This window comes from Salvelinus fontinalis, chromosome 4 (genome assembly GCF_029448725.1).
Source record: "Salvelinus fontinalis isolate EN_2023a chromosome 4, ASM2944872v1, whole genome shotgun sequence".
NCBI lineage: Eukaryota > Metazoa > Chordata > Actinopteri > Salmoniformes > Salmonidae > Salvelinus > Salvelinus fontinalis.
This window is the reverse complement of record NC_074668.1, coordinates 13,529,314-13,556,973: the sequence shown is the minus strand read 5'-3', so window position 1 is coordinate 13,556,973 and position 27,660 is coordinate 13,529,314. Positions and strand designations below refer to the sequence as shown.

The window sequence follows — 27,660 nt, the reverse complement described above, 5'->3', positions numbered from 1 at the left end:
TCCGTCAGCTGTGTTCATTTCTTCTTTTTTTATGGTAACTCAGCAGCATCCTTCACTCTCTCCAAAGCACAAAGCTATCCCCATCTTCATACACGCTTTACGCCTTGCTTTGGAAAGCACACTGTGACATGCTCCACCAGTTAAGAGGATGGCATCTCGTACACCTCACAATAATTGGCAGTGATGTTTCAATCAGGCTGTTATGCGGAGCATTAAAGAATGCGTATGCTCGGTGTAACACGGCCCTTAAGCCCATGTCCTGCGGGCTGAAAGGTTCCCCTCAGACCCCAAGTCAACTAAGGCCCTGAGCAAAGACAGACATCCTGTTCCTTCCCTGCTTTGCAAACAAGAACGGCTGTTCGGAGTCAAACCCTGAACAGATCCATTGGATGTCAGAGTGTCTCCCTGGAGAGGAACGCGTGCCACATCTGATGATCGGCCCACACAACTGTACAGCCTTTGGAAAATAAGTCCTCACACGTCCCCTCGAGATGCACACTCCTGTGTTTTTTTCCCTTCCCCTTATTAATAACAAACGTGGTGAGTCAGCCAGTGCTTCACGCCTTGATCTGACGGCACTAAAATGTATTATAAAGCAGGTGGTAAATGGCTTGGCAGAACACAGAGCAGTGTGGTTGTCTCTCTGTCATGGTAATCAGCTCACCATTCTTTGGCTTGATCTGTTTACCATTTTCTACTTGCAATCCAACCAGCGCCAGGGTAGGGAATAATGGTTATTCATTCACCATTCACCACACACTCCTCCTCCATCTATTTCTCTCTCCCATCTGAAAAGAAAAGTTTCCCACAAGTTGTGGCTCAGATAGATTAATGGCTGGAAGAGAGAACACCTGCAGGAGCCGAGAGCTGCAGAGGCTGACACTTGTTAAGGCCAGTGGAGCCTGGGAACACAGGAGAGCAATAACCCACCCGTTACACACACACACACACATCCTCTTTAATAACTGCATCTTACCTCAACACACACTGCCAACCTCCCTACCCTTTCCACTCCCTCTCACCCCCACCACAACCACTACCACCACGCCACCCCTCCCACTACCCCCACAACTACCACTACCCCCACCACTACCACTACCCCTACCCCCACCACTACCCCCACAACTACCACTACCCCCACCACCACTACTACCACTACCCCCACCACTACCCCCACCACTACCACTACCCCTACCCCCACAACTACCACTACCCCCACCACCACTACACCACTACTACCACTACCCCCACCACTACCCCCACCACTACTCCTACCCCCACCACTACCCCCATCATTACTACTACCCCCACCACCACTACCACTAACTTACCCCCACCCCCACCACCATGCCTCCCCGCCTCCCTCTTGGCCCTCCCTGCCTCAGTTGCTCAGTGGCGGATGCCCAAGCTCCTGGTGACATATTACACATCTGTTAAAATAAAACCAGCCGCCCACATAAACCCAGGCCAGCAGTGGCTCTGGAGGGAGAGCAGTGCTCCATGCTGAGGACAGGCACAAACACTCTGCTGTGTGCGAATCATGACCTCAGCCACAAAACTCACCAGCTGCACAGCACCACTGCTCCAGAGTCCAGACCTATCTCCTGACTCTAATTCAGTGGGCAGGTAGGTCATGTGGTTGCTTTGGAAGAATCATTTTGTACTGGAGGGCACATAACTGAAGATCAAATTATAAGTGGACAAATATTAGTTTTCTGTACTCACTGGAGTCATTGTAGCCTATAAAAAGGTCTTGATAAGTGACAATAATCACTCACATCTCCCAGATCAGAATGAACAAAATTATGCCATAAGGGCACAGTGATTTTTTGTTGCACGTTAAAATATCACTGTGCACTTATGGCATCATTTTGTTCATTCTGATCAGGGAGATGTGAGTGATTATTGTCACTTATCAAGCCCTTTTTATAGGCTACAATGACTCCAGTGAGCACAGAAAACTGAGGCCAATTCCCATAAGCAAGTGGTGTCTCCTGTGGTGGCACAAAACAGTCAAGCCACCACGCCACCAGCTACTCAGATGTCCTCACAGAGAGGGGAGATTTTTTCTTAGTGGTGACATCACCCTTGAGGTGATGTCCAGGCTTCAGTGTGCTGACAGGCATCTGTGCTTACTCAGGTAGGCTGCCAAGCCTCCTCCTTTACTGTCAGGCTGGCAGAGGGAGCTACGTGTGTGCGCACACACACACACACACACACACACACACACACGCACACACATGCACACATACACAGGCTGTGCCCTGGGTCTGTGGTGTGGCTCCTCTGAGCATAGCGTTGGCTCTCTCCCCAGCAGGCTGCACCAGCAGGCCTGCACTCTGAGAGGGAGTCCAGATCACCTGTACCCTGGCTCAATAGCAGCCATGTCCCATGGCTGTGCCAAACCAAGTATGTCCCGTAGCACCGTGCCAGATCACCACACTCATTTACAGCTAGGTTAGCACCACAGCGGGTCAGTAACACTGGAGTATCCCCCTGTTTTCTCCTTCTCATCTTTCTCATCCTCAAGGCCAGCCATATCCTCATTTTGACATAAATGCTGAGGGACAAGTAGCAAATATCCCCATATACTAAAATCTGAAGTGGGTGAGGTAATGTTACTGACACATGTAAAAGGCCACTTCAGCAGAAACTGCATGCCAATTTGATTACGACACATTAAGGATTTTATTGCCTTGCACTGATTGAAATTAAAGAGGAAAAGTGGCATATTGACACTTGGTAAAATATTACAATCATGCTATTAATCTATAATCCAGCATTACTCAAAAAGCATGAGTAATCACACCTGAAACACACTGGCACTCTGAGCAACCATCAATAACCTGCTGAATAAGTCGTCAGGCACCTGTACAGTAATCCTTCCCACTGGCCGATTGACTGTGAGGTGAGGCCACACACTCCCTCGTCCTACACTGTTGCGGCTGCCTCAGTGAAGAAGAATACCAGCGATAGCAAAACACGAAGTGTAGAGAGTTATTCTTAACATTGGTAATTGACATAAATCAGGTCCTGGAGGCCTCACTGCTATGCTGACCACGAAACCTGTTAATCCAATAAACAGCTGCTTTCTGAGAGACTGTGAAGTTCTCCATTTCTCACTCTGTGTTCATTTCCCTCTGAACCTCCAGTCTGTCTGGACATCTGTTCAGCTGGACTGACTGACTGAACTGAGGTGGTCCAGGCACTAAGAACCAAGTAGGCTCTTAACGGATGTGGAGAGAGAGGATCCACTGAGGAATTCACTAGCTAGCAGGGGAGAGGAAAACATTTGCAAGGGGTCCCTTGACAGGTCTACAGGGGTGGAAATATATTTCATATTTTTAATGATTAGAAACAATGTTTTGTAGTTTTTTGTTGCTCTGTGACAGTGTCAGAAGATGTACAATTGTGACAATATGCTAATGTTGCCTTTGTCTTCTGTCATTTTCAAAGGGTCTTCTGATGTAAATAACCTACATGATTCTTGCCTTGTCTAAGGTTTTCATGAAACACACTCAAGTAGCCTATATAGAGTAAAATGAAACACACTCAAGTAGCCTATATAGAGTAAAATGAAACACACTCAAGTAGCCTATATAGAGTAAAATGAAACACACTCAAGTAGCCTATATAGAGTAAAATGAAACACACTCAAGTAGCCTATATAGAGTAAAATGTTGTAAAATATGAGAATAATATGACACTATAAAGGCAAAGCAACGTCGGTATTCTTCAGCATTGTTTAGACAAGCTAATTTGCTGTAGCAATGTATGTGTTCAGTGCAGTAGTGGTTCCACACTATAATTGGCTATCCAAATGACAAGACAAGTCATCATTTTTCTTTTCAAGTATCCAGCTAAAAAAAAGCCATTGTGGCAATATACGTAGAGATGCATGTTTCCAACCAGCTAGAATTAACTTCACCCATGCTAAATCAGAATACGTTTCGACTATGCTTCGTTTTTGCAGATAGGTTTACACAAAGACGATATTTGTTTCACGATCAAGAGAGTATAAAATGCATGCTTCTCCAAACTACAGCATCTCCAAAAGAAAACAGCTACACCATTTGCAGAGCCAAAAACTATAAACATGTTCCATAATGGTATTGAAGTGAACAACAGTCACACCAAAGCTAATGCTGATATGGCAGCGCCTCCATGTGTATGTCTGTGTCTGTGTGTGTGAGAGAGATAGAGAGAGAGAGAGGGGAGAGAGAGAGAGAAAGAGAGAGAGAGGGGGGAGAGAGAGAGAGAAAGAGAGAGAGAGAGAGAGAGAGAGAGAGAGAGAGAGAGAGAGAGAGAGAGAGAGAGAGAGAGAGAGAGAGAGAGAGAGAGAGAGAGAGAAGCACATGCATTCTCCTTGGCGGAGAGTCAACCCCCCCACCCCCCTTTCAGCACCCTGGACAGCACATGGTCTTACTGTCTCTTGCCAAAACCCCCTCTACTGTACATTCATGTTCATTGGCAGAGAGCAGCAGCACAGTAGACAATAAGTGTTAACACATGCCTGCGATACAGACTCTCTGTCATATAGGCCTATGCCTAAACATATTGAAAAGGAAAAGAGCTGTTATTCACAGTTAAACCAAAACATGTACTGTGCTTATGTTTTAAAATGCAAGTTGACAAGAGGAGATTGATCATGTTGAAGACCCACCCTAGTAACAGTAGCCTAACACATCTGACCTCCTACTAGAGCAGACATAAAGGATCCCGGGTAGGGACAGACCTGAAAGACTACTAAGCACATGTGCACCACATGACTGTGTAGTAGGCCTAATCCTATTATAGGGAGGTCCTGATCTTTCCAGGTGATGCACAGCGAACCTTAACCACTGCAATCAACTTAATTGCAGACATCCAGGTTATCACTGTCATGAAAATAAACATAATCTGGAGAGCTACTGGAAGTTTATATGTCATACTTTATATAGGTCACCAAACGTTGAATTGTTACAGATCAACGTTTACCTCTGTTTGCCTATATCATATGACCATAGCATTGGACGTAATGGAATACAGTGAACAAGAGGTATTCTTCTTACCTGACTTGTTCTGCTTCTGCTCGTCAACATTGACAATGATGACATGGATTGGAAGTCCGTCTGGGCCCACGGTGGCTGGAGCTCTGGTGGGCTTGATCACGGCGGAGGTCATTGGGGCAGATGTGAAGTATTCTGTGTCGATGTCTGTGGGGGTGTCTGGGTCTTCAGTCAGAGTTTCACAGGGGAACTCAGGGATGTGAGTGGTGGACTCTTCAATGACCTGTACGCCTGAGGTCACATCCTCAGCTGACGTCTCAATGTTGATGAGAATGGCAACTGATGTTGTGCTCACAGAGGAAGGCTGCTTGGATGTCACGGTTGCATGTAGTGTGGTGGATTCAGTTGTTGCGGCCTGTGTTTGACTTGCCTCCTCCCTGTACACGGTGGCTGTTGTCTCTACATCATGAGGAAGAGGTTTCTGGTTGGCCTCAGCTTCAGAAACACCCTCTGTCTCAGCCGGGTGAGTGACTACTTGCACGGTTGACTCTTGGGATGAGTGTGTGGTCAGGGCATCCGTTTCTGAGCCATCTAAAGGCTTCAATGATGAATCCATTGGTATTGCTGAGTGTGTGGTTCCTGGTTGAGTCGGGGTGGTGGTGGTCTCTATGCAGGTGCCGGGATCTGTATCACACACGATTGGGAGAGTGATGGGAGATGTGGTGGTTGAGGGCTCATCATGTACCTCTTGGGTTGGAGGAACTGGTGGAAGTCTCTCTACAATTCCTTCAGAGGATCCCTCAAGGACCTCTACTGCTGAGGGTTGGGCACTAGCCTCAACTTCAATATGATCAATTGGTTGAGAAGTAGCACCACTTACTGACACATCTGGAGTGGTAGAGGCAGTCATCATTGTGGAATCATCTGTGGTTTCAAGAGTGTAGGACACTTCAGTTACATGTAGACTGGAATCATCTGTAGTGTCCTCGGTACTAATAGGTTCATCTGCAGTTTGCTCAGAGGTGATTGGTTCTTCTGTAGTTTCCTCAGTGGTGATTGATTCAGTTAGTTCGGTTGTCGAAACTGATTGGGCGTCTTTCAGGTTTAAGGTAATCTCTGGAGTGATCCCTTCCAGGACGGTTTCCTCTGTGTTTCCATGAGCAAACATGAGTTCTGTGCTTGGAGAGGCCTCTAGAAGAATGTCAGGTTGAACCGTGCCGACTTCAATCATGGTGTGATCCTCTGGTTCTTCTGTGGCTTCAGCCAATCTCTGCCCAGATTCTGTGCTCTGTGGCTGGGCCACGGCGGTACCTAAAGACTCTTCAGGTTTGGCATCATCCACCAGTACGGCTGCAGTGGCCGGAGGGGGAGCAGCGGAGGTAGAATCACCAGGATGTGGAGCTGTTGGACTTCCTGTTGTAGTGGGTGGAGCTTGGAACGAGTCTCCACGGCCTGGGTACGACTCCACATGGCTTGAGATTTCCTCAAAGTCATTGACGTGGGAATCGGGGAAGGGCGTTGTAATGACATTGTCAAAGGTCTGCTTGGTGATGGCGGCAACGGTAGTGTGTGGCTCTGTAGCAGCGGTTGTGTGTAGCGGGGTCACCTCTTCAAGATCATCTTCATGTGTTACCGGGGTGGGGCGAGGCGGGACCATGCTGGTTGAGAACATAGACGGAGTCGCTGCTGTCTCAGCTGATTCTCCTGTCTCTGTGACAAGTTCAGAACTCAGGGTCTGGGTAGTGCTGCCTCTGTCCAGAGAAGAGAGCTCTGTTGTGGAACCAATGGGAGACGTGGCCAGCATGGGGGGGGGCGTGGTAGAACCCTCCACAGATACATCCACCCAGGTCGTCTGATTTCTCAGCTCCCTCGTAGCTGCGGACAGAAGAATAGAAATAAAGTCTATTACTGTCAATGAAATCCCCAGACCAAAAAAAGTGCCTGAAACAAAAATAACCAATGACCGACACATAAAATTATGGTCAGGCCACAAAATAGTTTGTTACATAAGAACAGCGTGATTAATAGACAGTAAATTCATATCCCACTGTCTTATTTTTGGAACACTTAACTATTTAATCTGGGATCTTTCATTCTATTTTCAAACTACCCAGTTCCTGTCTGAGGCTCACTGGCTGGCACCAGAATGGTACGTTTGTCTTGGCTGTACCTTGCCAACTCACTCAATCCGCCAGATTTCACACAGCACTACCCACTTACAATACAGCACACACGCTGGTGTATGGCACAACGCCAGTATAGACTTCACTATAAACCCTACAGTGAGTGTCCTCAGAAGACCCAGCCTCTAGACCTACAAATCATGACATCGTCTCCCACAGCCACAATAAGTCTAATAATGCAAACTCTGGAATAAAAGGAGAGCAACAGAACAGAAAAAATAATGATTGATTAGCATTATTGGCTAATTGTTTATGAAACAAAGCAAAGTAATCCCCTTCAAACGTAATTCCCCTTACCAAACTTGGGACTCATCTTACAACATTCTATATACTTGCAGAGTTTATAATAATTTGTAACACTTGGTCAAAAGCTTTTCTTCTTGTGAGAAAACAACAAAATCAGAGTAAATACCAGGCATGGCTTAATAACATAGTGTCGCCATGGCATTTGAGTGTAGGGCATGAAAGAACTCTGTGTAAACATGACGCTTAAAGACACAGCTGTAGTGTTTATCACTAGTCACTCCATAAATTCTCACTTTCTCTCCAAGAAATAATGATATTATTCTGAAAATAATTTTATACATGTTATGGAGTTGACAGTCCCTAGAGCATCAGTATTGGAAGCAGTTTCCCACCCCTGAGGTTTGTAATCATAACAAAGGTTCAAATGACCAAACAATTTGTGTCTAGAAGTCCAGTATTATCATGTTGATCCACTCAGAATGTTCTTTCCCCCCATTCCCCCCACTAGCACAGGCTAATTTCCCTAGCACAGGCAGATACTGTAATGTAGGTGAGGTCATTTTCAAAGCTTTCCATTTTAAATGTTAAGACAAGTACAAACTTTGAACAGTAATTTTACATTTCCTACAGTGTCTATCGGCATGCATGTAGCCATTAAGTGTGAATTAAACAGTAGTGTAAAGTACTTAAGTAAAAATACTTGATGGTACTACTTAAGTAGTTGTTTGGGGTATTTGTACTTTACTTTACTATTTACTTTTACTTCATTACATTCCTAAAGAATATGATGTACTTTTTACTCCATACATTTTCCCTGACACCCAAAAGTACTCGTTACATTTTGAATGCTTAACAGGACATGAAAATGGTCTAATTAACACACTTATCAGGAGAACATCCCTGGTCATCCCTACTGCCTCTGATCTGGCGGACTCACTAAACACATGCTTCATTTGTAAATAATGTCTGAGTGTTGCAGTGTGTCCCTGGCTATCCCTAAAAAAAATAAAAAATACAATTGTGCCATCTGGTTTGCTTAATATAAGGATTTTAAATTATTTATACTTTTACTTTTGATACTTAAGTATATTTTAGCAATTACATTTACTTTGATATATTTTAAACCAAATACTTTTAGACTTTCACTCAAATATGATTTTACTGGGTGACATTCACTTTTACTTGAGTCATGTTCTATTAAGGTATCTTTACTTTTAATCAAGTATGACAATCGGGTGCTTTTTCCACCACTGGAATTAAACAGCACAAGAACTTTTAGATGTCTATTGTGGATTAGCTCTTGCTTTTTGGTCTCTTTGTGCCTGTCATCGCACGGCCTCTGGGTTTACTAGTGTTGTTCCTCCATGTGCTCCAGCTCCTGACTTCATGTGGTTACTGGAACTGCTCCTCCAATATTCCTATTACATAGCCGAATCATAATTATGATCCCTCCCTATAAGCTGCAGCACTGAAAGAATATTAAAGGTTAAGCTGCTAAGAGATCAAGACTATATTCCTCCCAGTCTGGTCTCAGTGACTGGATCAAAGCTTGATTGTTCAGAAGGCACATCCTCGCTCGTTCTCTCCCTGTCCCTATGTCTGACTCACTCTCCCCCTCTCCCTCTCTCCTTCTTTCCCTCTCTCCCTCATATATATATATATATATATATATATATATATATATATATATATATACACACACATACACACACACTCCTCTCCTCAGTGGCGCGACAGGCTGTGTAAAACAGATGACAGCTGTTCAGCATTACGTACTTTCCCTCCTTCTCTACCAGCTATCTCTGATGTAAGGTGTGAGACCGTTTTTTCCCTAGCAGGAAAAATAGACCGTGGTCTGTTAGAAAGCAGAGGGAGTGCACTATCGCACTGATGTTTGTGTGCTGTCACTGTTACACGGTCCTTTGTTTTCTCCAGTCCAGGGACCAAATTATCCCTCCATGTTCCTCCTCTGCCACTCATCTAACTGACTAATGTTTATATTATGTCTTATTTGATGTTTTTGTGTTCCTGGAAGGGGAAATTATGAAGTGTCCCAGTCAATGGAAAAGGGGGTACTTGAAAAGCACTTAGGTGAGAACAAAACCAAAAAGGGAGAGCTAAAAGGCAACACATGGAGATCTAAAATGGAATACAGGAATGTGGAGGTAAGGGTGCCCTCTTTATGTGACCTCCTAACCCTGTGACTTCTAGCGTCTCTCAGGGAGGCCCAATGGCCTGGCAGGGGGCGGCTTATCTAGCCGATCCTCATTTAAAAAGATGGAATGGCTAGGTCAGAGGTCGGCTTATCTAGCCGACCCTCGTTTAAAAAGATGGAAAGGCCAGGTCAGAGGTCACCAAGGCTGACTGGTTTTAGAAGTCTGGTCAGTAGCTCCATCCGTTATCCTAACGTCTGCTCTGATAACTACCAAGTGAGTGTTACAGAAAAGGGGCAAACTCTGACAGCGGAAACGGATGGAGAAAAGAGAAAGGTAAGGAGAGGAGAAAGGGTGACAGACCTGTATCGGCACTTTCTTTTGGTGGCCAAGTCAATTGGCATCACCTGAAGATGTCAGGTTTAGATAGAGTTTAAATAACTTGGATCAAATAAGTATATTAAGTATTATAATTTTTTTTAACACCTTATATTTGTATATTTTATGAGGTAGTATGTGACTGTTTTCTCTGCTCAACTGCACCAATGAGGTTATTCAAAGCTAGCCACAGAGAAAGAAAACACAAAATGTGCCCAGCCTTGAAGTAATACAGCTATTAGAGCCGGACAGATAATGACTGTGTAGGACCCTCCAACACACTATTTGTAAATAAATCGTCCATTAGTATCAGATTGGACTATGCATCATGTAAAACACCCATCAGATTGGGCTATGCATCAAATAAAACATCCATCAGATTGGGCTATGCATCAAGTAAAACACCCATCAGATTGGGCTATGCATCAAGTAAAACACCCATCAGATTGGGCTATGCATCAAGTAAAACACCCATCTGATTGGACTATGCATCAAGTAAAACACCCATCAGATTGGGCTATGCATCAAGTAAAACACCCATCTGATTGGGCTATGCATCAAGTAAAACACCCATCTGATTGGACTATGCATCAAGTAAAACACCCATCTGATTGGGCTATGCATCAAGTAAAACACCCATCTGATTGGACTATGCATCAAGTAAAACATCCATCAGATTGGGCTATGCATCAAGTAAAACACCCATCAGATTGGGCTATGCATCAAGTAAAACACCCATCTGATTGGACTATGCATCAAGTAAAACACCCATCAGATTGGGCTATGCATCAAGTAAAACACCCATCTGATTGGACTATGCATCAAGTAAAACACCCATCAGATTGGGCAATGCATCAAGTAAAACACCCATCAGATTGGGCTATGCATCAAGTAAAACACCCATCAGATTGGGCTATGCATCGAGATCAAAGGCAGCAAGAGTTTAGAGTCATGATTTCATTCTAATGTTATCCAATCCCAATTTAGTTGCTGAGGGCGCAACACAAAAAGACATACAATGAGGTGAGTAATTCACTGTAACGGGCTACACAGTCTATCTAGCACGAAACGCACAACGCTCTACATAGGGATCTGTTTAGTTTGTTTTGATGACAAAAGAAACATGAAAATGAACATGCAAATAAACCATACACTCAATACAAGGTGAGTTATACACAACATATTGAGAGTGGACTGTTTTGTAGACATTTCAGTATTTGTGTCAGAGAGGGTGCAGACAAGATGAGGATTGGTGGGTGGGAGTGAAGCAGCTGCACTCTAAAGGGGGGGCATCACAGTACTGTCCTTGACCAGAAATATTAAACCTTCTCTCACCTCAGTCTGTGTCTGAGTCGTGTGCTCTGAGAGTGCTCTGTTAAAATCCAAAAGGAACCCTTTCCACATAGATGCCTATGTATGTTTACCTGTAAAGCAGTAGGCTCCCAGCTGGGTGGAGGGTTCTGGGAAGCCAGTCTGGTTCCTGTAGCGGTACATGGTCCTGACGCCCAGTAGACCTCCACCGCACTGCATTCTGGGTACGGCGACGGGATGGCGAGCGCTACCGTCGGAGAGCCAGCCGTAGTCACATCTGTCCAGACCCTGTCTCCAGGCGGAGTGGAGCTGACCCGGCGACGCCAGTACGGCGTTCCGGTTCTCACACTCCTTCTTTGCCTCCTCAAACGTCATCTTACGGGTCACAGGTGCATAGTACACCTCACCTGAAAACAAACAGGCATTATATGTAAATTGTGACTTTCTAGTGACTGGGCATCAGGATGTTGCAATACAACTTATATGTGTGCTATCACTGACTATAGTGTTATCACTAACTTTTTGGTCCTTTAAAAACCTGCAGGCATAATATTGTGTGGTATAGCTTGGAAAATAAATACATGTGACTCTGGATGACAACATAAAGATGTTTGTTTCCCTGCCATGATACTAACGAGTATCACAATACTGGTATCATCCATAACAAATATGTCATTCCAATTTGACCATGTGTCATGAAGATATAGACCAATAACTATAAGCCAGTGTCAGTGCAGTGGAGGGCTCTGGGCCTAAACCTTCTCCCACTAATTCATTTAGGACTACAGTACAGCATTCATTCCATTATCCTGAGGTGGGCTAGCAATGCTGACTATGTGTTTTCACTCTCAAAGACAGTCTGTCCCTCATGCCATTAGGTCCCGCACAGTGGGTGTGGCAGTCCATAGTTAATGTAGTCAACTTCATTACTCATCATCCAAAGTTCTTTTTCACTAAATAAAGATGTCAACACCTATTATGTTTTCAACCAGCCTGCAGTGGAATCTAGTTCAAAACAAGCGACAGTGGGGATAAAAAAAACTGCATGTCTTCAGTTAAGATTTGGGTGTAACGTTCACTGTCTTCTCAGTAGTTTCCATATGAATTATCCCATACTTTAAACCTTACAGATTTACTGCCGAAAGTTTCGGACATCCCCAGTCGCAGTGTCTGGTGTTAAATTTGTCTTTAATAAAGCAGGCGTGAGACATATTAAACACCACAACACACAACTGTCTGTTTCTGTTCTGTTGCCATGTGTCTCAGTGTCAAGGGAAGTATACTCTGGCTTGCTAAACATTGAAAAATGTTCACTGAAAGTCTCAGAATCCATAAATATGCATTGATATGCACAGTAATACCATACAGAAACATTGTAGTATAAGGTATGACAGTGTATATACCATACAGAGGACGTATGTATAAGGTACAGTATGACAGTGTACATACAATACAGGTACAATTTTGGATTCAGGATCAAGGCTGTTTGATGCTATTTCCTACTTCACAGCAACAACAAAATATATATACATATATTTTATGCCTTCTTGAACATGTGAACTTTCATATGCCTGAATTACAAATGTGTATGGGTTCCGTAAATATGAATAAAACATTTAAATTATGAGCCTAGTTTAGCCAAGGAGAAAACACTACACGATATAGGGAGAAAGTTAGGACCCATGATTGGCTGAGATAATAGAGGGGGGACAATAGACAGACTACTTTCTAGAGGACAATGCCATGCTGACTCATGCGTTTAAATGTGTTTTTTTAAAGAGATGGGTGGGCCTAAGGCTTTAGAGGGCGTTAACAATGTTGAATGGGCATAAACAAAAAAGAGCTCTCTAGGAAGTGTGAAAATCATTCAAGGTCTGTTTTCTCCTACTTCTCTCCAAAGTGGGATAACAAGTTTATCAAATTTCAAAGAAGCATAACTTTTATCATGTTTCCCCCAAATGCAGTGTATGATATACAATTTTGAAGCTATGTGTCTGAACTTTTATAAAAATGCATTAAAAGAATGAACATTTGATTAAAGCTCACCTTCCTGAATTCCGTCACAAATTTGTATTTGTGTACTGTGCATTATTGCATACAGTATATGTATATTGTAAATGAGAGGGTTGAACTGTGAGCAGAACATGGTGAGGTACAGGTGGGGTGGGGTGCTGCTTCCTGGCTGACATTATACTGGAGTAACTACATGCATTCCTCAGCTAGCCTCCATAACAGTGCATTAAGATCAACACTACTACATGTTACACCCTAATGGTATTATCATGCACCTTATGATCCAAGAGGATTTGACCTAAAAATACCACAAGGAAGACACGTGTGATACTTTCCCAGCATGAGTGGAGGACTGACGTTAGCGCTCAGAGACAAGTGATGGAGCACGCTGCGACTAACATTCAATTTGTCAGCAGGCTCAGCGTGAAGGATAAACACAGATAATAAAGTGTATTGGCCGATTTCAGGCTTTCCCTTTATGGTGCCAGAAGCATTTAAAGCTCCCATCACCACATAGTTTTTGGTGTCGTTTTTAGAGCCTTTGTGAAGGAAGGAAGGATCTGGTCCAACATTGAGAGCCTGGCAGTTTGTCTCTTTTGATGGTTGTGCCTGTCAGGGGTATAACGTTTGGCACCTTGCTGCTTGTCAAAGTTACGTAGAGTTACTGTAGCCTTCACTCATTCCTATTTACAGACCGCAAGTATGTTATAAACAGGCAACAAACAAAATAGAATCCAGTAAATATTTAGAGAGGAAATGCCTTGCCACATGCATTTACTTGCTTACAATACCAGAATAAATACCTAAATTGGTACATTGCCAACTCTTTCCATCACCAGGTGTGTAGAAACCCATTTCTCCCCCTGACTAGAATCAGTGTAGTTTAGCAGCTTGTCTGTGTATGGTTCCATTGGATGTGCTCATCTTGGTTTTCATTGGACGTACCACTAGCCGACTCTACATCCAACATGTTGTTCTCTTACCATCTAGCTTGTCCACATAACAGTAGACATCATAGGTCTCTGTGGCCTTCCTGGCTCCATACGTCCTCACCCCAGCCTTCCTCTGCAGGTTGCCATAGCAGCCAGGTCTAGGTCTGGTGATTGGGTATCTACACATGCAAACAGAAGATAAGGTCACGTCATGTAATTGATCCTCAAAGGGAAAGGTGATTGCATCAGCTAACCTGTACATCATGTCATAAATGAGAAAGCCAGGGAGTCAGAATAGAGCTGGTACTGTCACTGGCTTAAACTCAGTATATGTCAGTACACATGCAAATTCAGACCAATGACAGCTATGGCAAAGAGTTTTAGACTTCAGGCCCTGTGACAACCAGTTACCAGTAGCCTGGGAGACAGTCCTTTTCTGATTTAGCCAATTACTTCTATTTAGTTTTTGACACAAACAGAATAGAACATGGAAGGTCATCTCACCTAACTGACAGATCTGCGATCCAGCCTGCGTCACATTGGTCAAAGCCGTCATCATAGGCTGATTTAAGCTGGTCAAGCGTGGCGATGGAGGCTCCTATGGTTTGGCAGGCCTGGACAGCACTCTTGTAGTTCATGTTGTACCTGCTGGTGCTTGCCCGGTAGTGAAACACAACACCTGGGAACACACACACACACACACACACACACACACACACACACACACACACACACACACACACACACACACACACACACACACACACACACACACACACACACACACACACACACACACACACACACACATGCACAAGCACACATAAAAACAAATTAGTTCCTGTGTAGAAAAGTGCTCTCGTAAATAATGGATTCATAAATCAAAGAGTTAAAAACTGGGGGTCATGACTCCTGTCTAATAGCTCACACAGGTGAAATAAATCAGGGTCTAATATGTTTCTTGTGATGATTTAGCTTAAGATGACTAGAACCTTCTGCAATGACCACAAATGAAGATAACACTGGATGATTTAGAGACGACACCATGACCCTGACTTTCCATATTTGTGGCAGTAGACTGACGCTGAAGAAATGAATGATAACTGCAACAAGTTGGAGAAATGGGTGGTTATGTCTCTGTGAAAGCCAAAGCGATCCCAAATCAACCCATCCCTGTTTTCAATGTCCCAAATATGAGTTATGTCTGCCAGATAATGTAACTCCCCAAATAAAGATTGAGAATATGGTCATATTAAGTGATTGGGACACAGTTATCCTTCTATACAAAAATTAAGATTTACACCTCAGTTGCCATAGCTCTGGAACTGTTCTGCATAATATCCCACTTGGGACATAGACTGTAAACATGCCAAGATTCAACATTGTATGTTGACACCTCATCAGTGACTGACCTTACTGTGTTTGTCTTTTATCAGATCATATCTAGTTTTCCTGGTGAGAAGATTAACTTTGCATGCCACTGTTTTCAATGAGAAACTGTTTCGATGCAAAACATTGGGAGAAAGAATGTCACACTAATACCAGATGTACTTCCTGATTAATGATGCACACATGATTGTTTCCTATGCTAAATCAAGAGGATAAAACAAGATGTCTTATTATAAGAGCATAGGGTCTCTCACCATTCAGGTAAAAAGGATGTGAACCATCAACAGGCACCAATATCACAAATGCAGACAATACTTAGGCCTATAACGTAGCTGAGTAACTCCTCCCTATGGCATAGCCACTACAGAAGTGATGAGCCCCACGTGACGATATATATAGAGTTGGTTGTCTCTAGCACAAAATGCAGGAAACCCCAAGTCTACAGTCGACACATGTGCTCCCTACTTTCATATTTACTGAATGACACATTGAGGGAAATTGCTTTGATTTGTTACTAATACGTCTCCACCACTACATTCAAAGGTTGGCTCATCAACTTCATAAGCTTATCAAACATTTTCCATGATGAACTTGCCAAAGTGTCAATGTGCTTAGCAGATATTTTCTCCGGCATAAGAGAAGAAGCAGAGAAACTGACTATACAGAAATAAACAGATGACACCAACCCTTGACGTCGAGGTTGACCATGTCCTGCGTGTCCTCGATACCATACATGACCTCACAGCGGTAGGTGCCGGCGTCGCTGGCTCGGAGCTTCACCATGGTCAGAGAAGAATCCCCCACATCCTCTGGGTGGCTGGGCACCGACACACGGTTTCTGTAGATGGGGCCTATCTTAATGACGCCATTTTGGGCCACCAGCACTGTGGATTCCTTTTCCCCATTCATTTTGGTCCATTTGATGCGCAGGTAGTCTGTGCTGGTGGGGGTTACTGTGCCGTTGGCGTTGATGGAGGGCTTGGCTGTGGGCATATTGGAGAAGTGGCATGGCAAAACCACCTTCCCCGAGAGGGAGCCACTCACAGGCCTCATCATAGTTAACGTGTTGGATGCTGGGAAATATTTAAAACAAAAAAGACTAGGTAAGGCAGCTGAAAATGTATAGAGAGATTACTGAACAATGGCATGTTTTTTCAGAGCATAACAAAGTTAACTCTGGGGCAGTATCAGTATAGGTGATAAAGGACAACAACAATAAAAACAACAAGAAACAATTCATTGATTCAAGGTTGTCCCCTTCAACCACACTACCCAAGCTTTTCCTCTAGCTTTAACATCTGTTAAACACAGTCTGTGACAAGCTCTTCATAAAAAGTTAAAACTTTTATTCAAAGTTGAAACACTCTGCAAAGACTTCTAATTAGTCAAGTGTATTGCTAGTTTGCTATGAACCTCTTATTCAATAACAGACACAGAGGGTGTAACATTAAGTCCCAGACAATTAAAGGACATGCATCATAGCACCAAACTAGCTCTTGGAAAGTCAAGCCTCATCCTCAAAACTATGGGTGGGGAGCTTCTCAGTGACATACACAGAATGTGATGTATGTACATAAAAATGTGTATGACATAAAATAGTCAAACAGGGAAGGCATGTCTGGAGCCTTAAAGTTGTTCCACTACTAGACTACTTGTCAGGAACCATAAGAAAAACTGATGCACTGTTCTTCCAGGCTATCAGAGCTAAAAACACACAACTGGCTGGTTTCCCAGACATAGATTTACCTTGGTTTTGGACTAAGGAGCATGTTCAACAGATAATCTACATTGACATGCTTTTTAGTCCAAGATTAGGTTTAATCTGTGTCTGGGAAACACTATAAACTACGAATGATACTTAAAATGCAATGTCAAGTCATAAATTAACAGAGTTTTCAAGTCATCAGAGTAAAAGCTCTTATTTGGTCCACATATCTTAAAATATATTGTTACTCTCTCTCTCTATGAAGGCCAAAGCCGCAACAAGAAAAAACACAGCTACAGTATGACACAGCTATGACAGCTTATGAGCATCGCATCTGGTCTTTCTAAACAACTCAGACTTTCTGGCAACAGGTCGGACAGGCAAACAGTCCTCTGGAGCAAGGTTATTCACAATTCCCTCAACTATTGCTTTTTATAAAGTAATCAACACAGAGTAACTCCCAGGCTCTGTTTATGTTCCGGTTAGAACCACACCACACACAGCACACATCCTCACGATGCCAGATGCAATGCCATGGCAACGGGCTGAATCACCCTTGGCCACCGGCACGGGATTATCACATTGGAGGGAATCAATGAACGCTCAGAGCAACGATGTGCAAGGGCTCTAAACAGAGGGCCTTACTAGGGCTGAGAGGTGAAACCAGCTGTTTTAGCTGAATCCAGACTGGGACCTGGGCCTAATTGAACGGTATCCTGTCTGTACAGGGCAAAGGACCTGAGGTTCTAACTGCCCACTGCTGCCCATCATAGGGCTGACCTTACTCTGGTTGCAGGGCTCACAGACATTGACTTGGCGTTGTCTGTCTGCTTTTTTGTTGTTGATTGGGTTGAAACCTCATTGCTGTGAGACATGGAGTTATTATTTTTTTTAATGTATTTTATTTCACCTTTATTATACCAGGTAGGCTAGTTGAGAACAAGTTCTCATTTGCAACTGCGACCTGGCCAAGATAAAGCAAAGCAGTTCGACACATACAACAACACAGTTACACATGGAATAAACAAACATACAAACAATAATACAGTAGGAAAATCTATATACAGCATGTGCAAATGAGGTAGGATAAGAGAGGTAAGGCAATAAATAGGCCATGGTGGCAAAGTAATTACAATATAGCAATTAAACACTGGAATGGTAGAATGTGAAGAAGATGACTGTGCAAGTAGAGATACTGAGGTGCAAAGGAGCAAGATACTACCCAGTGGTGGGTAGTATATGGGGCTTTGGTGACACAACGGATGGCACTGTGATAGACTGCATCCAATTTGTTGAGTAGAGTGTTGGAGACTATTTTGTAAATTACATCACCGAAGTCGAGGATTGGTAGGATGGTCCGTTTTAAGAGGGTATGTTTGGCAGCATGAGTGAAGGATGCTTTGTTGCGAAATAGAAAGCCGATTCTAGATTTAATTTTGGATTGGAGATGTTTAATGTGAGTCTGGAAGGAGAGTTTACAGTCTAACCAGACACCTAGGTATTTGTAGTTGTTCACATATTCTAAGTCAGAGCCATCCAGAGTAGTGATGTTGGACGGGCGGGCAGGTGCGGGCAGTGATCGGTTGAAGAGCATGCATTTAGTTTTATTTGCATTTAAGAGCAGTTGGAGGCTACGGAAGGAGAGTTGTATGGCATTGAAGCTCATCTGGAGGTTAGTTAACACAGTGTCCAACGAAGGGCCAGAGGTATACAGAATGGTGTCGTCTGCGTAGAGGTGGATCAAAGAATCACCAGCAGCGAGAGCGACATCATTGATGTATACAGAGAAGAGAGTCGGCCCAAGAATTGAACCCTGTGGCACCACCATAGAGACTGCCAGAGGTCCGGACAACAGGCCCTCCGATTTGACATACTGAACTCTATCGGAGAAGTAGTTGGTGAACAAGCGAGGCAATCATTTGAGAAACCAAGGTTGTTGAGTCTGCCAATAAGAATGTTGTGATTGACAGAGTCGAAAGCCTTAGCCAGGTGGATGAATACGGCTGCACAGTAATGTCTCTTATCGATGGCGGTTATGATATTGTTTAGGACCTTATAACAGTAATGGTTACTGTAAACCATTTAAAAACAAATTATATTTTCATATACACCAGATAAATACAGTGAATCTGTTTTTTTTAACGGGTCAGCCATAGTAGTACGGCACCCCTGGAGCAGATTAGAGTTAAGTGCCTTGCACATGGGCACATCCACAGATTTTTCACCTTGTCGGCTCAGGTATTTGAACCAGCAAACTTTTGGTTCTTGGCCCAATGCTATAACCGCTATAATATCTGCCGCCCAAAGCACAATACTTTCCAATTGACTTAGGACAAAAAAGTGTGTTTGACTACTTGCCGACCTGATTTGTGCTGAAACACATGCATGGGTCATTCCACAAAATAAGTGCATTTTGGGTCACTTTGATGTTTATATACACTTGAAGTCGGAAGTTTACATACACCTTGGCCAACTATATTTAAACTCAGTTTTTCACAATTCCTGACATTTAATCCCAGTAAAAAGTCCCTGTCTTTGGTCAGTTAGGATCACCACTTTATTTTAAGAATGTGAAATGTCAGAATAGTAGTAGAGAGAATGATTTATTCAAGTTTTTATTTCTTTCATCACAATCCCAGTGGGTCAGAAGTTTACATACACTCAATTAGTATTTGGTAGCATTGCCTTTAACTTCTTATAGCTGCAGGGGCAGTATTGAGTAGCTTGGATGAAAGGTGCCCCGAGGTGCCCATAGTAAACTGCCTGCTCCTCAGTCCCAGTTGCTAATATAGGCATAGTATTATTCATATTGGATAGAAAACACTCTGAAGATTCTAAAACTGTTTGAATGATGTCTGTGAGTATAACAGAACTCATATGGCAGGCAAAAACCTGAGAATAAATCCAAACCAGAAGTGGGAATTCTGAGGCTGGTCGATTTTCAACCAAGACCCTATTGAATTCACAGTGAGATATGGATGAGTTTGCACTTCTTACGGCTTCCATTAGATGTCAACAGTATGTAGAACCTTGACTGATGCCTCTAACGTGAAATGGGGCCGAAGGAGACAGGAATTAGTCAGGTCTATCATGACCTGACCATGCTCTGACCATGCGTGTTCACATGAGAGGGAGCTATGTTCCATCGCACATCTGAAGTCAATGTAATTCTCCAGTTGGAACGTTATTCAAGATTTATGTTAAAAACATTCTAAAGATTGATTCAATACATTGTTTGACATGTTTCTACTGACTGTTACGGAACTTTTTGACATTTCGTCTGCTTTTATTGAACGCGCTTCCTGACGTTGGATTTGTTTACCAAACACGCTAACAAAAATAGCTATTTGGACATAAATGATGGACATTACCAAACAAAACGAACATTTCTTGTGGAAGTGGGAGTCCTGGGAGTGCATTCCGACGAAGATCAGCATAGGTAAGTGAAGATTTATAATGCTTTTTATGAGTTTTGTTGACTGGGGGTAACTGTATGGCTTGCTTTTGTGGCTGAACGCTGTTCTCAGATTATTGAATATTGTGCTTTTGCCGTAAATCATTTTGAAATCTGACACAGCAATTGCATTAAGAACAAGTGTATCTTTAATTCTATGCAAAACATGTATCTTTCATCAAAGTTTATGATGAGTATTTATGATATTTGACGTGGCTCTCTGCATTTATTTTGGATATAAATATTAAGTTTATCGAACAAAACATTTATGTATTGTGTAACATGAAGTCCTATGAGTGTCATCTGATGAAGATCATCAAAGGTTAGTGATTCATTTTATCTCTATTTCAGCTTTTTGTGACTCCTGTCTTTGGCTGGAAAAATGACTGTGTTTGTCTGTGATTTTGCGGTGACCTAACATAATCGTTTGTGGTGCTTTCGCTGAAAAGCCTATTTGAAATCAGACACTTTGGTGGGATTAACAACAAGATTACCTTTAAAATGGTATACGATACATGTATGTTTGAGGAATTTTAATTATGAGATTTCTGTTGTTTGAATTTGGCGCTCTGCACTTTCACTGGCTGTTGTCATATCATCCCGTTAACGGGATTGCAGCCATAAACTGTTTAACTTGGGTCAAACGTTTTGGGTAGCCTTCCACAAGCTTCCCACAATAAGTTGGGTGAATTTTGGCCCATTCCTCCTGAAACTGAGTCAGGTAAGTAGGCCTCCTTGCTCGCACACGCATTTTCAGTTCTGCCCACAAATGTTCTATTGGATTGAGGTCAGGGCTTTGTGATGGCCACTCCAATACCATGACTTTGTTGTCCTTAAGACACAACTTTGGAAGTATGCTTGTGGTCATTGTCCATTTGGAAGACCCATTTAAGACCATCTTGAACTTCATGACTGATGTCTTGAGATGTTGCTTCAATATATCCACATAATTTTCTATCCACATAATTTTCCTTTCTCATGATGCCATCTATTTTGTGATGTGCACCAGTCCCTCCTGCAGCAAAGCACCCCCACAACATGGTGCTGCCACCCCCGTGCTTCATAGTTGATATGGTGGTCTTCTGCTTGCAAGCCTCCCCCTTTTTCCTCCAAAAATAACAATGGTCATTATGTCCAAACAGTTCTATTTTTGTTTCATCAGACCACAGGACATTTTTCCAAAAAGTATGATCTTTGTCCCCATGTGCAGTTGTAAACCGTAGTCTGTCTTTATTATGGCGGTTTTGGAGCAGTGGCTTCTTCCTTGCTGAGGGGCCTGTCAGGTTATGTCGATATAGCACACGTTTTACTGTGAATATAGATACTTTTGTACCTGTTTCCTCCAGCATCATCACAAGGTCCTGTGCTGTTGTTCTGGGATTGATTTGCACTTTTCGCACCAAAGTACGTTCATCTCTAGGAGACAGAACACGTCTCCTTCCGGAGCGGTATGATGGCTGCGTGGTCCCATGGTGTTTATACCTACGTACAGATGAACGTGGTACCTTCAGGCGGTTGGAAATTGCTCCCAAGGATGAACCAGACTAGTGGAGGTCTACAATTTATTTTCTGAGGTCTGATTTCTTTTGATTTTCCCATGATGCCAAGCAAAGATACACTGAGTTTGAAGGTAGACCTTGAAATACATCCACAGGTACACCTCCAATTGACTCAAATTATGTCAATTAGCCTATCAGAAGCTTCTAAAGCCATGATGACATTTTCAGGAAGGCACAGTCAACTTAGTGTATGTAAACTTCTGACCCACTGGAATTGTGATACAGTGAATTTTAAGTGAAATAATCTGTCTGTAAACAATTGTTGGAAAAATGACTTGTGTCATGCTCACATTAGATGTCCTAACCGACTTGCCAAAACAATAGTTTGTGGATTGGTTGAAAAACTAGTTTTAATGACTCCAACCTAAGTGTATGTAAACTTCTGACTTCAACTGTATATTAAATGAAGTGCCCTTTAATATAGACCACATGGAAAATTCAATAAAGGCTTGCTAAAGTTCCAAAATTCAGCATTTAGCATGTCCCTCTGTCAAAACCTGTGTCACTTCTAGGAAGATTTTAACCCACTTAATCCCAAAATGTCTCCCAATTTCACTGTCACTGTAAAGCCTTAGTCATTGTGTTGCTTTGAAAAGTCATATCTGAAGATTATTATTTATTTAATGTGATTAGTGATTCATTTACGCATGTCACTTATTTTAAGGACAACCATGTTATGTGAACTGAACTCTCACTTTAATATGGTAATCCTTTTTTAACAAACTCACACATACAGAAACTGTACAGAGAGAGAGAGAGAGAGAGAGTAGTAGTAGTATTATTAATAGTAGTAGTAGTAGTAGTAGTAGTAGCCTGTAGTAGTAGTAGTAGCAGTAATAATGGTAGAAGTAGAAGTAGTAGTAGGCAACACTTACCGAACCCAGATGCACTTTGACACAGGCAGTACAACCAGAGGATATGTTTTATATTCAGTATCATCTTGAACCTGAAGGTGGGAGGGAAACACAATGAATTAACTGATTGTTTGAAGACACACCAGCCTTCTGCTATAAGGTCTAGCAAGATACACATTCCTCATTCATTACAGTGATGCGTCCATTGACATGTCAGCATGTTCAAAAGTGAGCGATAGTGGTGGACCAACAAAATTACGTAATTGTTACAGGCGAACTCCAACGGATCGATTAGAGAATATAATCTTGATAGCGGTTAATTGAATGGTTCTGTCCGTCCCCGTTTCTGCGGTGTCATTCTACAGCCCTGAACGAGTGTCCAGCGGCTCTCTCTTGCTTAGTATGATTCCCCGGTGGTCGCTAAAGACAATTTGTCTGGCTTGTCACTTCCTCCGAATGTGGGTGGTGGGATTGAGAACCCCATGGAGGTAGCCTCCTGTTGGGTCAAGTCACAAATGTGTGGGGGAAAAGGGGGGGACGCTCAACAGACTGGCTGTGAGTGGCCTCATTTAATTTGCACCTCGGCAAAGTAAACACGAGTGACAGGTAAATCAGTTGGAACTGTTACATTATAGCCTCTCGGTCGGCTGGCCACGCTTCCCGACGTCAAATGAAAAGGTAATAAATGTATCTGATAGCAAGCCCTCGGTTATTTGAGTTGATTGTGGGAGAGAGTTCAGGGCGGGTAGGCTGTGCCATGTTATATCGTAATACACGTCTAGAGGGGCTGGGTTGGCTGGCTGGCTGTCCTGATTCAATACACTCCACCCTAAGAACAGTAATTCAAAGAAAAAAGAATCTCTGGCGGCTGGTTACTTTTTTCCTTTTTTTGTTGTTGAGGGGAGGGGTAGTTGATGAGTTGCCAATTCACATTGCCCATGTATTAATCTATAACCTGTCTGTTTGATGTACTGCCCCACGTTCTGTCATCTTGCTCTATCATTAACCTCGTTTCCAGGCTCAATTGCTAGAGAGAGCCGGCTGGGAGGACGAGATTACTCTCTTATCGACCACTGAGTGTCTAAAGCTTCTCAAACTCAATTTGGCTAGACTGCCCTATACCACTGGATAGGCTAACAGCGGTAACCAATGGCACACAAATAGGCTTACAATAGCCCAGTGTTTGTAATGCTTTCTCGAGTTGTGCATAAAAGCGCATTGCAAGAAATGTAGACTATAACATTATTTAAATCCTCAAGAACTTTCCTTGTTATGAGTTTGCTGAAATGTGAAACATTGATTATTTTCACTGTCAACATTTCCCACTATCCCATATATATAGGAACACCTGTGGGCTACCTAATGTAAATGTCACATACATTTAATCAGGACTTGATATGACCAATATCGTTAAAATACCAACTTTGAGAAAGGTGATGCATAACTGAGTGAAACTGGTTCACCTGTCAGGCTACAAACCTCAACCGTCGTCTACAGAAGAAGAACAAACAAGTGTGGACAACATGTGAAATGTGGGCAGTGGTGTACCGTACTTAATTAAGTAAAAATCCTTTGTAGTTTTTTGTGGTATCTGTACTTTACTTGACTATTTTAAAATGATGTACTTTTTACTCCATACCTTTTCCCTGACACACAAAAGTACTCGTTACATTTTGACAGGAAAATGGTCATCCCTACTGGTCATCCCTACTGCCGCTGATCTGGCGGACTCACTAAACTAAGTGTCAGATTGTGCCCCTGGCTATCCGCCAATAAAATAAAATAAAAATGTGCCTCCTGGTTTGTTTAATAAAAGGAATCTGCAATGGTTTATACTTTTACTTTTGATACTTAAGTACATTTTAGTAATTCCATTTACTTTTGATACTTAAGTCTATTTAAAACCAAATACTTTTAGACTTTTAGTCAACTAGTATTTTACTGGGTGACTTTCACTTTTACTTGAGTCATTTTCTATTAAGGTGTCTTTAATTTTTCTCAAGTATGGCATTTAGTACTTTTTCTAACACTGACTGTGAGTTACACAGACTGGGTATTTAAGGACAATACAACTTAACCTAAAAATATGCACGCACTAAACTGTTTGTCCAATGAGGCTATCATCCGCAAAGGATGCTCAAATAGAAAGTCAAAATAACTTTATAACTAATTATTGTATCCCTGCTCCAAGAAAATGTATAGGCCAATAGAGAAATAAAATATGATAAGCTTTTTTATAAAACATAAAAGCTCATACATGCTTATAACAAGTTATAAAGCATTATACCTGGATGCTTTAAGTAAAGGCGTACTAATATATAGTATAATAAAATAACAACAATAAACATTACCTTAAACAAGGTTTTAACTCCATGAAATATAGAAAGAGAATCAGTTTATATCCTTGGAATTCCAGTTACTCCCAGTGTAGTCATCCGTAAAAAGTGCCCCCCAAAAAAGTCGGTCACTAAGCACTTCTTTCCCGGGTGCGCAGATCCTCTCCAATCAATGTTTCTGTGGTGCAGTGTCCCACTCCAGTATGTTGCTTGTTCTGATCCGGGCAAGAGCAACCAAGAAGTGGTAGCCGGCTGCAAGTTCAAATTCTCTTTACACCCACTGTTATTTCGTCACTGTTGGAGAGGAGGGGCCCACTGCCCATCCGAAAAAATTGTGGACACCTTTGGGAGGGAGAAAAAAAAACATAATTAGACCCTTTGTCTAACACGAACATCCTCATCCAATAACGTTGTTGCTACACCACACAATTCACTTGCACTGGTCAGACCGTTGTCAATGAAAGCATTTAACTTTCTATTTGGAACCCAGATGTACCCATGCGTCAATTAAATTAATCAATACAAAATAATGATATGTTTCTGTTCAATATTCAAATCACTAGTCTGAGCCATCATCTTTTCTTCTATAATTTGATCCAAGAAAATACTGAAGATGATCAACGAATTCCTTTGGAATAAAAGGGTGTCCAAAATGATGCTAGGTGTAGACCACTCCTACCTAAGGGTGCGCGTAATGGAACGGAGCGCGTTAAAGGAGTGATGTGTAATTCAACAACTGGATAAAGTTCCTTGTTGGACAACACACACAACTGTAGAGGGATGAGGTCGCCCACTTTTGACAAAATTTCGATACAACCCAATCGAATCAATAGGCTACAAATGGTGCGTAAACATACACTTTTGCGCAAAAGCCTATTCCTGCCAACATAGCGGGCCGGCGATAAACACAAGCAAATGTGTGATAATTAAATGAAAAAATCTAATGTAGCCTACTGTATGAGAAGTTAGCAAGTTCACTTCATTTGTTGCAGGCATTTCACCATTGGCAACGCAAATTTGATCTAAGAACAAGGCTACTTCACGGCTCTAAGTTGGTCGGATAACTGAGACCACTGACATGACCCGACAGAGCCAGAGCCTGAGAGCCAGTGACTGATCTGACAGTGAAGCCCCTTTGCCTGTCCTTTCCACACGGGGGAGAGGCCGGACCGCTCTACCTCCTGGCTGATAGTAACGTTCATTGGCTACTGTCATGATACGTAGGCTGGATGAACCTCTGGGGGAGGTGTGTGTGTGACCAAAACTCAAAAAAAGGGATTCTATTCCGAAATCGTTGTCAGAGGAGCTTGTTCATTGTTAAATCAATCAAGGATTGCGCATGCAGTCTTTCTCCTGTAGCCTATCATCAATTTCAAATCTCCTAGTTCTTGATACAGTATGTGTACTGTCATTTTATAAAGTAGATTTTTGTTTGTTTGGGAGAAATAATATATTAACATTTTCACTTTTTACACTTTAGTCATTTAGCAGACGCTCTTATCCAGAGCTACTTGCAGTATTCTTAGTTCTAATACCACACTTCTCCATAAAACAATTCATTATGAACATCATGCTTGGCAGGCATAGGAAAATATATATTTTTAAATAGTTAGTGTTTTTGGATGAATTATTGTAATTTAAAAGTGCTTTAAGATAATATAAATGTTAGAATGTTTCACCTACTTTCGCACGACATGTTGGTCAATAATATGTATTCACAAATTTGTCATTAAACAATGTTATCATGATATGTGTTATGGAATTGTTAGTTCCGTAGGTTAAGGGTTAAAATAACTATTCCCAACAGACACTTTATTCAGACTATCCCGTCAACTGTTTACACAGGGATGTCCAATCCAACATAATTCAGCCCCTACATGCCTAATAGGTGATTTAAGTCTTACCATTTGGATAGTGAAGATGGTTAACAGCTCCATTTGGGTTTTCTACATAGTATAATGGGGACTTCCACACCTGTTATGTGCTTAGATGTGTTATTCGACTTTAATGCAGTCTATGATCGTTGATCACATAAAACTGACGTGGCACTCCATTATCATTATAGTGGATCCACACAGTGGGAAGGTGTGTGTTCCTTCTCTGTAAAGTATGTGAATGATGTAGCCTACTTTTGCACTGTATTTGCCTAGTCGGAGGTG

General features: G+C 42.3%; 1 protein-coding gene across 1 annotated transcript in view; it reads right to left on the bottom strand.

Annotated features, from left to right (window-relative positions):
- The window catches only part of LOC129853129 (versican core protein-like), a 64,056-nt gene extending 40,806 nt beyond the window's left edge, over positions 1-23,250 (bottom strand). Inside the window, exons 1-5 of the mRNA XM_055918852.1 lie at positions 23,187-23,250; positions 16,280-16,666; positions 14,709-14,883; positions 14,256-14,383; positions 11,373-11,666 (exon numbers count right to left, since the gene is read on the bottom strand). Coding sequence (XP_055774827.1) covers positions 11,373-11,666; positions 14,256-14,383; positions 14,709-14,883; positions 16,280-16,666; positions 23,187-23,250 — 1,048 coding nt within the window. The remainder of the gene's footprint in view (positions 1-11,372; positions 11,667-14,255; positions 14,384-14,708; positions 14,884-16,279; positions 16,667-23,186) is intronic.
- Positions 23,251-27,660: the final 4,410 nt, after the last annotated feature.